General features: G+C 42.8%; 1 protein-coding gene across 1 annotated transcript; it reads right to left on the bottom strand.

Moving 5' to 3' along the window:
• Nucleotides 1-476: 476 nt before the first annotated feature.
• WDR5 (WD repeat domain 5) lies at nt 477-10,088 on the bottom strand. The gene is made up of 13 exons (XM_009084829.1): nt 9,888-10,088; nt 8,969-9,077; nt 7,553-7,626; nt 6,600-6,689; nt 6,173-6,262; nt 5,454-5,537; nt 4,544-4,599; nt 4,356-4,402; nt 4,118-4,193; nt 3,773-3,806; nt 3,000-3,074; nt 2,646-2,733; nt 477-1,629 (listed from the first exon to the last, which is right to left on the bottom strand). Exons 1-13 carry the CDS (start codon nt 9,966-9,968, stop codon nt 1,529-1,531), a joined length of 1,005 nt encoding a protein of 334 aa, XP_009083077.1. The 5' UTR covers nt 9,969-10,088; the 3' UTR covers nt 477-1,528.
• Between the last annotated feature and the right edge of the window lie 1,195 nt (nt 10,089-11,283).

Genomic DNA, 11,283 nt, shown 5'->3' with positions numbered 1-11,283 from the left:
CCCTGGATTTCTGCTCTGCCTTCCCTGCCCATCCAGCAAGGAGAGGGCAGCAGGATTACTTTACTTTCCCCTTCCTCTCTCTAAGGGGTCGTCCAATGTTGTCTCTGCTGAGGACACCTTCAGTTTTATTTACATTTTCTTAAACAAATTTTGACTTGTGTTCCTTTTCCTCCACAACAGATGGAAACCATGTTTCCATGGCACTTAGTGGCCATGGTCTAGTAACCATGGGAGGGTTGGACTTGATGATCTTGGAGGTCTTTTCCTCCACTCTGCTCCTCCTCCCTCCCTGGAGCTGCTACAGAAATACTTTCCCTCTAGAGATGTTTTCAAGAGAAGCTCCTATGGCCATAGCCACTCCACATTAGCACACTCTTACCACAAATATAATACTTTCCCTCTAGAGATGTTTTCAAGGGAAGCTTCTATGGCCATAGCCACTTCACATTAGCACACTCTTACCACAAACATTCACATAAAATCCCACCTTTTTATTATGGCATATGGTTCTTGTTGTTTTGTGGATGTGTAAATACCACACGGGTCTGACAAAAAGGGAAAGAAATAGCAATGCTGAAATAGATACAGTCATGCCATTAGCAATACAGCTTCATACCATGGAGTTCCAAGATACAAAAGTCTGGGTTTGTTCCTTTTTCTTTTTTTTTCACATGGAAATAACTTTACAGTGTTCTGTGAGCTGTTTTTTAGACCCAGGAGAGAAAGAAAAATTAAATTATGCTGAGAACAACTACAAGCAGGAGTCATTTTAATGGTTAACAGAAGAACTGGAACTTTTTGCTCTAGAACAGCATCTATTAAACACACGTAACAAGAGGTAAGCAACTATACAGAAGGGAAGAAATTCCACCACAGGAGTCAAGTCAGGGGCAGGAAGAGGGAAATCTGGAACTGAATGATTTTATTTGGTCACAAAGTTTAAGCTGAGTTTTTAAAATGAAGCACCCTTAAAGATGCAGTACTCCTATTTAAAACAATACAGAAATCCTCCCAAGAGACTAGAACCTACATTCTGAAAACAAAACAAAAAAATAGAAAATGTTAAAAAAAAAAATAGACATTTAAAAAAAATTCCACACATGTCTAGGCTTGGGACTTAATTTACTGGTACAAAGAAGATTGGCAGCTCTTCCTTAAGCAGCAACAGTGCCCAGAAGCAAAGCCACCATAAAGTACAGTATCTTTGGGGTGTCCAGGACAAGGCTGACACTTCAGAATGATCCATTTGTCTGCCAAAACTTTAGGCAAGAAAAGGAGACACTGCATCTTTTGTTGGTTTTTTGTTTTGTTTTTTCCCCACCACGTTGCCCAGTTCTAGCAGAGCTAAGTCGTTTTCTTTGGGCCAAGACTAACAGAAACCACTTTATCAAATATTCTTCAGGTTTCCTGCCAAACTGGATTTATTATTCTCATGTGGTAGTTGGTTTGGTTGTTGGGTTTTTTTTTTCTGAACTTTTTTTTGTAAAAACACTTTGTTCTGACAGTCTCTAAAGCAATCCTGGAACGTTTAACAGTCACTCTTCCACAGTTTAATTGTTTTGTCGTTTTCTAGTGCTGCTGACGCGATGATGTTTTCTGTTGGGTGACAAGCTGTCGAGATGACAACATCTAAGTAAGGAAAGACATCAAAATATCAGTATTTAAAGCAATGGGATCTGGTTCAGAGTAGGCATTTCTTCAAACTAACATGTGTTGCTACTGCAACTTGAAAACAGCAAAGCCAAGTTGCTGTTCAAACAGCAAAGATGATTTATTGCTTCCTTGTAGTAGAATTAAATGCATTATTTGTAAATATTTTATTACTCCTGCTCCTTTGCAAAGGGAAATAGAGGCAAAAAAGGATGGAGAGGAGTGGTTGGAATGTATTTGACAGATTGAAAATGTGAGAACTCTCTAGATTTTAGCTCCTGCTTACTTCACAGGCAAAACCCTTCACATATCATGTCAGACACAGCTAATTAAAAACCCAAGTCGTTTTTTTTTCTTGTCATGTAAGGTATTCCCAACATCCCAGTCAATGCTTGGGTAACACTTCATCTTCAGAGCCCTGTCCTAGCCTGAAAATGAAAACCTGCTGTCACTGTCCCCACTTCCAGCCCAAACTCATGGAGTCCAGCCCAAAGCAAAGGACTGAGCACACTGAGATTTCACAGCACAGAGTTGGTGCAGTTAACATTCTGCTCTTCTGTGGGACTCAGAGTCAAGAATCCATCAGGTGACATCTCACACATGCTCAGCTCTGCCTTCAGGACCAGGCACAGGTAGAGACATTTACAACCAGCAGGATCACAGTCCTTACCCTTGAGAGCTGCAGCTGTGGAAGGTCTCAATAGGCAGTTCAAAGTCACTAATATTATGAGTCACTTAAATATCTCCACCTGTTCTCTCCTCTGTACTGAAAGCTAATGTCAAAGTTCTCACAGGGAAAGAATAAAACATTTCCAATGCCATAAAAACCCTTCATAAAAGGAGCAAACTCCCAGGGTTCAATTAAGTTTCAGCCAGTCAAGAATTTACAGCTGACAGTCAAAACTAAACATTAGAGAGAAAATGCTCAAGCTAAGCCTTAGTACAAACTGACAGGAAGGACATTCCATCACTAAAACCAAAATCCTCTCCCACACCTGTGTGTCCTTGTAATTTCTGTACAATCTCTTTTGTCTGAAGGTTCCAAATATAAACCAGGTTGTCTTCTGAACCAGACACGATCCACTGGAGGGGTAAAGAGAGAAAACACAGATATTTTACTCTTTCTGATCTAGATCTAAGTGCTATAAACATTTCATTGGCATCATAGGAAAGGGAAGAGGAGGAAAAGCCATGGAGCCTGCAATGGGACACAGAGCCCACCTAGAGACACCTGTGAACCAGCACCTACACCCAAGGAGGATTCCAGCCCCAAACTCCAGCCCAAACTCCAGAGAAAAAGCAGTAAAAATTGCACATTGGTAAGAATAAATGAACAAATCATCACTAACCTTTCCACCAGTAACAGAGAAATTGGCAAATATGCAGTACTTCTCATTTTTGTGTCCTGTGTATGTCTTCAGGCACTGGAAGTGAAGAGCCCCAGTCATTAATACAGCTGGGAGGGAGTTCTCTCAGCCAAAGACAAACTCTCTTGGTAGGAAAGACTAAACATATCTGCCTGTTTCCCACCCTGCTGACTCATCTAGAGGATGCAGAGGGCATCTCTGGCTAGAACACACAAAAAAGACCCTAAATTTGCCACACTGAAAGAGATCAAAGGCAATTTGTTGTTCATAAAGAGACAAATGTAGGAATATAGCTCTGCTTAATGCCTCAGGGCTAGGGAGGAGCCAAATCTCTTTTTCTTCCTTTTCAAAGGCATCTTTAGTCATAGAATCCCAGACTACTTCTGGCTGGAAGAGGTCTGCCATGGGCAGGGGCACCTTGCACTAGCCCAAGGTTGATCCAAGTCCCATCCAAACTGGCCTGGAACACTTCCAGGGATGGAACAGCCACAGCTTTCCCTGGGTAACCTGTGCCAGTGCCTCAGCACCCTCATTGCAAACTATTTCTTCCTTATATCCAGTCTAAATCTCCCCTCTGAGTTTAAAACCATTACCCCTTGTCCTATTGCAACAGGCCCTGTTGAAAGTTTATCCTCTTCCACAAAGGAAGATGAACACTATTCTCTATAGTACTGAAAGTTAAAAAGTTTAAAAGCACCTATGATATCCAGATTTTCCTATAGAAAATAGGAATTTCCACACAGAGACAGAATTACCTTTCCTTTGCTGTAGTCCCAAAGTTTAAGAGTGCTAGAAAACAAGGGAAAAACAAAGATTTTAGTTCTTGGCTTTTTTTTTTTTTCCATCTGACAACTTCCTAGCAGCAGAAAAAGCTTCTCCATACCAGAGTTCTTAAAGTCTACATGGACCATCTTGCCCTGGCTTCAGAGCAGAGCTAATTAACCCCAAAGTATCAATTTTACTGCCATTCATATTCTCCTCCATAAAAATCACTATATATGAAGTCATGTGGTATCATTACTGTGGCAGTAAAATAAATTATCACCTGACACTCAAACCTCAAAGCCTTTGTGTCTCTCTCTTTGGGTTTTAATACTTACTTGTCCAAAGTTGCAGCTAGTATGTATTTGCCATTTGGGGAGAATTTCACAAAAGACACAGGAGGGTTATCATCATCTACAGCAAAATTAAAAGCAGTATTAGATAGTGCACAGATGAATTATCTTACTGACAGAGACTGACATTCACAGGTTGCTAATTGTTCCACAGACACACAGAATATCTGTGCCACAACTCAACAGTGAAACAGAGCATAAACAAGAAACACTTTTTACCTACCAATGAGTGTTTTCAAGCACTGTCCTGATGCTGTATCCCAGATTCGACTATTAAGAATACACAAAAATCATCACTATTGAAGTGTTTGTTCCAATTTCAACATTAGAAACACAAGTTAGTTTTTTCAAAGCCCTTTTTTAAAATGCCAAAGGTTTGAACAGTGATGCAGACATGGAATTAGTACTTACCAGAGTCCATCATAGCTACTTGACACGATCAGGGATCCATCACGATTAAAATGCACCTGTAATTTTGTTAAACATTCATTAGTAAAACCAGTAACTTTACTGATCTTCACAAAAATCAAATGTTGAACCTGCACTGAAAGTCTTATTTTCCATTATTGATATGGAATAGATGTTTCTTCAGTATGAACACACAGTATCAAACCTGGGGATAACACTTTATTTTAAGGGCAAGGAATTTCACCTCCTGTGTAGCCACTTGTCCATTTTAAGGCCAATTTATTGCCTTACAGCCCACAAAATACTACTGTTTTCAGGAATTATTACCACTAATGTACATCTCTAAGTGTGAAATATCTTAGACATGGCAGGACAAGAATGTCACCACAGCCACAGTTAAACAGATCTGAGGCTCAAATTTTTTTCAGTTTCATTTCAGAAACATTAAGAGTTGAACATCTGTTTTTCTTTCATCTGAATGGAAATTGCTACATTCCAAGCTCATTTCACCTATCAAATGAATGAGATTCAAAACAGAAGTGTTCTATGGGACATCCAGCTCTGGAGTTTAGCAATAGCTTGGGACAATGTGAAAGTATGAGCCATATAGGTTGTTCTCTGAGCATCAAGTGACCACAGATCTGACTGCTAGTCTCAGGCATGACTGGCACACCTCTGCACTACTCACATTAATACCCAGGACCAAAATCCATACAGATCTCAGAGAAAACACCTTGCATTTCATTCCCACTGAGCAATGTCCACTGGCAACTACCACAGTCTGTCCTCTATGCTGTGTGAGAGCTTGATAACAAGGGTTAGAGCACAAACCCACTGCTCTACAGAGGGAGGAAAGGAGCTCTGCTAAACAGAATTCTGATATTACTGTGTTAATTCATCAGGAGGGACTTACAGCTGAAACTGGGTCGGAATGAGCAGGCAACGTCTTGAGGCACTTCCCCGTTTTCACATCCCATATCCTCACACTCTCATCGAACTGGGGATGGAAGAAAAGCACAAGGTGGTTTAGTGCAGCTCCTGTCTGAAGCCTGCAAGGTGCTACAGCTGGATCAGAAAGCCCAGGACACAAGCACTACACAGAGCAAAACTAGACTGGGAAAACCTCCATGAACTCCTCCTCTCCATGTAGGAAACTTGCACATTCAGGACGGGTTAAGGGCTTGAGTGTGTTCCCAAGCAAGGACAGTTCATTTCACTACAAGATGTGTATGTGGGGGAAGACAGAGAATTGAAATGGATTGGGTGGCCCATATTCCTTTACATTATTTTCAAACCATTATCTGCCCCAATCTGCAAGAGGGAGAGATGTCAACCCTTAGTTAAGTTAGAATCTGAGTGATTAGAAATCATAAGTTGTATTATAAATCCTGAATTCACTAGCTATAAATTGTACTCCATTGACTCTGCTCCTGGAAATCCTGGGCCATTCTAATCACAAATGTGTGTTAAACTAATCTTCTTAAGAAAATGAAGCTGTAATTGTAACTATGATATAGTGCTGTCATCATTCTGCCAAGGATCCCTAAAGAACTTGTCCTTCCCCTTATGTCAGCTGACAGAGATACACAATACTCCCTTGGCACAAAGAAAATCAAAATTAAAAACACTTACTGAGCCAGAAACGATGAGGTTTGACTGAGGGTTGAAGTTGCAGCAGAAAACGTAGTTACTGTGCCCTTTCAAAGTCTTTAAGCACTTACCCTGCAACAAGATTTAGCAGAGTTAAATCTGCAGCATCCTCACAACAAAACCACCTTTAACCCCAAGGTTTGGATGGTCTGCAGGTGCATTGCTACCACGAGGCTCAAGTGCTCTCTTACAGGAGATAACAGAGTCCTCATGGCAGCCACAAGCATCCTCCTCTTTCCAAGAGCAGTGAGCACAACTCACATCCTCACAGCTCATTCCAAGCAGGAAAGAGGAGTCTGTGCTGAAAACTCTCCCTCCTCTCAGCATAGCACACCAGGCTGTCTCTGAGAACATGAGTAACAAAGCCAATGTGAAGGAACTGCAGGTAAACAATAGTTTGTGCCCTTACCGAGCTTACATCCCATATTTTGAGTGTTTTATCATCGGAGGCAGAGACGAGAAGGTTGGAATCTGATGACCAAGCAACATCAGAGATACCCTAAAACAAAGGAAAACAATTCTCTTCTCAGCTCTGTTTGTTCAGGAACACAGAAGAAATGGAAAACACAGACTGCATGTTACATTCACAGCTGAAGCCTGAATGAAAATTCAGCCCCCAGAATCAGGAATTCAGTCGTTTCTGTGTGCTAAGAGCTCCTTTGACACTTGTTCATTTTAAGCTGAGCCACATTCTCTGAAAACATCAATGGCTTGGTCACACAATTCTGACTGTGGCCACCAAAACCCCTTCTTGGAATTCATAAACAGAATGCTAGACAAATTAATCTAAGTGGCTTTTCTGCATGACAAATGACTGCTCAATGTGGTCTGAGTCCCCAAAGGCTGGAGAAGAAGATTCTAGTGGTTTTTCTTCTTCATTTTTGCTCATAACACTTCAGCACATAAACTTCAGAAAACAAACCCCAAATGTTTGGGAGCTTGTGTTTTCTCTAGAACTTTGCAGAATGAGTAAGTGTTGTGTTTATGTAGGCAAAGCCACAAGAAAAATTCAACCTCCTTAAAAGGCAAATTGTTTTGTTCCATATAGAAAGACGGAATGGGACATGGTGTTACAATTTACAGGGATTTTCACCCAAGAATGCAGTGCTCTGTGCCTGAGGTGGGTGATCCTGAGGTGCAGGGACACAGTAAGTATTCCAAGAGCATCCTGCATGTTCCCAGCCTGACCCTTGTTACTCCAGCAATTCCTGTTGCACAGGACTATATGAACTATGAACTACAAAACAAGACTGAAGAACAAACCTTCTACACAAGTCAATCTAACACAGACTAGAAATTTCTGAGGAAAAGAAAGCACAGCTCTTCACAAGTAAATTCACCCAGGAATCACCTCCTACTTACCAGTTTATGACCAGATACTGTTTTTTCAAACTTGCCATCATATGCTCCCCAAATTTTAATGAGTTTGTCAGCAGCTGGAAAAAGAATGTGTTGGTTCAGAGATGAACAGCACTAACAGACAAAGCTGTCCCTGCCAGGTGGAAGGAAATAGGTTAACTCTGTCTCTGCAGACTCTGGGCAGTTCTCCCTCCCCAGGCAGACCTCTGTGCATGAGGTGATAGGGAACTGGTAAGAAACAGCTTCCACCACTCCACACTGCAGCAGCTGAGGTTACATAAGCTGCCTGGAATGCAGAGAGTCTCCAGCAGCTTTAGTTTCTCTCAGGACAACTTGGGTTTCTACTTTTGTTTAAAACTGCCAGTGGTAAAAGCAGTGCTGTTCCATGGGAATGCTCAAATGCTTTTGTCCCAAAAGGAGCAGAAGTCACACCAAAGGCTGGACTAAATTAGTGCCTGCAGACATCCAAACACATTACCCATGTTAACATACTAAGAGAAAAGAGTTGGTATTTGTCAGAGGTAGAGGTTGGAAAACCTGGGCAGGGGAGAGGGGAGGGACTAATGGGGACACTGGAACACAGGAATGATTTATATATGGAACCTGCACTGGTCTTATTGAGGTCATCTGCAGTTAAGTCAAAGACCTAAGTCATTCCCATGTCTGGAAGATATTCCAGTGCCCCACACCATCATATTCAGCAATTTTCCACTCCCCTTTCCTCATAAATAGATCCTCTCTGGATCACTGAGGGTCATACAAACACCTTTCCAAGGCAAAGCTGTCAAGCAACATTGAACACCAAAAAAAAATAAATATATGAAATACCAAGGTGAGAGGAAGAGGAACTTGTTCCATCTCTTAAGAAAGCAAGAAGTGAAACAGTATTTATAATAACCTTCTGCACTTCACTGAGGGAATCAAAGGCTCTGAGTACCAAACACCACATGCACACAAGACAGAAACACACAGCCAGTCCTGTGAATCACATTCTACAGCCCAGAAGCACCTTCCTTATTTCCCAGAGGTAAACCTTTGCCTGCAGATACTGCACACAAAGTTTAATTTAAAAACTGAGGCTATGTCTTCAGCAATAGAGAGAAGCCGAAGGGTTTCCTTTGCAGGGGGGGCGGGGAAGATCCCTGTGTTTGTTTTTGCCCATTTGCTCAATACAGAAAGCTGAACAGGTGAGGATTCTCCAGCCTGGCAATGCAGAGAAGATGCAGTGTTCAGACTAACAGAACTTAAACAGCTTAAATTAGATTATCTCCAAGACTGAGATCTTTGGTATTGCTCCTTTTAATAAAAATCATGACACCACATCCCTCCTCTACCTGATGGAGCTAACACTCAGGACAGGCCTTTCCCCAAGGTCCACATTGCATGTTTGAGAGGAGATAAAAAGCAAGGAATACTTACAGGAGCTGGCAAGCCACTCTCCATTAGGACTAAACTTGACTGATGACACTGCTTTTGTATGTCCTGCTAATGTGAACTTTAGAGCATAGTTGGGTTTTACTGGTGCAGGCTGTAAGAAAAATATACATGAATGACTTATAGTCCAGATTTAGGATCTCAGTGCCCATCAGGAATGGGCTGCATGGATGTTCACCCTAACAGAGATCCCAGCACTTGCATTCCCCTTCCCCTCCAGATTCATAAAACAACAAAAGAAACCACCTCTCCTTTTTGTCTGAGGCCTAACTCTTTCAAGCAAAACACCAAGTCATCCTTGGTATGAATTTCATCAAAGCCAATAAACAAACAGGTGAGAATAATCCAACAGTCTGACCACAAAGTGCTTGGCAGAGCAAAATAACACTCCTGCTATTGATCTGGGCAGTGCTTTTAAGTGTTTCCAGTTTTCAGCCTCATCATGAATTAAATCATAGGCCAATTCCTCCATGCCCCCAAAATCCCATTTCTTCTCCTTTTCACCCTGGGTGAAGGCTTTGTGGACAGACAACAACAACTCCTCTGAGCATCTACAGGCTTCAAAGAATCTGAATAACTGTCTCCCCACTCTGCAACTAGATTCACCAATTCTCCAGTCACTTCCAGGCATTCCAAGGATACAAACCACCTGCCTTTGTCATGCTCCAAGTGGCAAGAAGTATCTAATCAGTGAGAACTTCCACAATACCCAAAAGAATTCCTAGCACTACAGAGGAGGCTGCATACCATCCACCGTTCCCATAAAATCCTCAGCAAAAGACAACAGCAGCAGCAGAGACATGGAGATCTCTATCTACATGAGAATTCAATTCCCTGTCTCTGGTGTGGATCCAGGTAGTTCCATGTGTATTTACAGGGATATTGTTCCAAGCTCCACACTCACCTTGCTCTGATTGGTCGAGGAGGAAGGAGTAGATTGTGTTTTGGTGGATTCTGCATCTGGCTTCTTTTCTTCTGTTGCCATGGTTCTGGAGCTGGCAAGTGAGACTTATGGGTGCTTGAAGGGGAGAATGAATGTGCTGCTTCACAAGACAGCTCCTGACACGGAGAGGAGAACCACACTGAAAGGAAAACCTGGAAGAAAAACAGCATATTCTCATTAGCTGTCAAAAGATTCTCAACAGCCCCAAGAGTGAGATTAGTCCAAGTGCAGGTTGACAGAAACCAGTAGGGAAAACACTGTTTATAATCTTTTGAGCAACACAGCAGGATTTTAGGCCTTCAGAGCTACTCCTGTGCAAGACCAAGAATCCAAGCCACAGCATTTGATCACCTCTGGCAAAGCTTTTTCCCCACTCTGCTCCATTCCAAATCTATTTGGAATAGAGGACTTGAGCTGTGGAAGGGTTTTCACACCACACTCCCCAAAACATTTCTAACAACTCCTCAGCACACAGTAAATACAAAAGTGTGTACAAAAGATGGAAGGAACGGTCCCAAAGCCTTTTTATTTTCATTTCTTAAGGTACAGAATACAAGATCATAATGAACACAAAAAAAACCCCAGCACTTCCAAAGCTCAAGACACAACCAGAATCCTTTCCCCTCAACATGTGAGTAGTTTGGTCTCTTATTTCCCTCCTGAACAGTTTGAACAACAAACCAAACCCTTCCCCCCCACCCAAGACTTCCACCTGGCTGGAAGCAGCCTTGGATTAGTCTCTCCGTAACAAAACCTGACAGAGTGCAGTGCCAGGATTTGGTAATCGTGGCTGGTGCTGCAGAGGGAAGAAATCTACACTGCAGCTCAGCTACATTTCAGCTCAGCACCCAAATCACCCCCAGCTCACAGCACCAGGATTTGCCTCCTGAGAGCCCTCACACTATCCCAGCACCACTGCTGCTCCTTTTGCTGCTGGCAGCAGCTTCAGGAGCCAGAACGTTTGCTCCCAGGATCCGCTGGCATTCCAAGCATCTCCTTCCCGGGGAGGGCGCACACCAAGAGTGCAGCACTCAGCCCCACGCAGAGCGTGGGGAGAGCACTATGGGCCAAAACAAGCGTTTTCCACTGCAGATTTACTCCTTTTAACCTGGAACTCGTGGGGGAGCTCGGACGAGCACACGGCGGCGGTGCCAACCACCGCAGCATCCTCCCCCAGGCCCGGGGGAGCTCCCAGCACATCCCCCACCGCTGGGAATGATACCGTCCCAGCCCCAAAGGGTCTTCCCGCCCTGCCACGGGCTGGGAATTAGGAAATGGGGGATCGGGAATGGGGCTGAGCCCAAATTTGGCGTGGAAGGCGAGAGAGGCTGCGTCCATCCATCACAACCCACTGGAT

Source organism: Acanthisitta chloris, unplaced genomic scaffold (genome assembly GCF_000695815.1).
Source record: "Acanthisitta chloris isolate BGI_N310 unplaced genomic scaffold, ASM69581v1 scaffold12381, whole genome shotgun sequence".
In the NCBI taxonomy this organism is placed as follows: Eukaryota; Metazoa; Chordata; class Aves; order Passeriformes; family Acanthisittidae; genus Acanthisitta; species Acanthisitta chloris.
The sequence above is the reverse complement of the archived record's forward strand: the minus strand, read 5'-3'. Positions and strand labels throughout refer to the sequence as shown.

What these genes read in the sequence shown, in the direction of transcription:
- WDR5 (XM_009084829.1), bottom strand. Translation starts at nt 9,968, where the DNA reads ATGGCAACAGAAGAAAAGAAGCCAGATGCAGAATCCACCAAAACACAA. An exon ending in AGTAGCTATGATGGACTCTG is followed by an intron (nt 4,403 to 4,543) that starts GTAAGTACTAAT and finishes TATTCTTAATAG; the next exon opens with TCGAATCTGGGATACAGCAT. An exon ending in GTGCTTGAAAACACTCATTG is followed by an intron (nt 4,194 to 4,355) that starts GTAGGTAAAAAG and finishes ATTTTGCTGTAG; the next exon opens with ATGATGATAACCCTCCTGTG.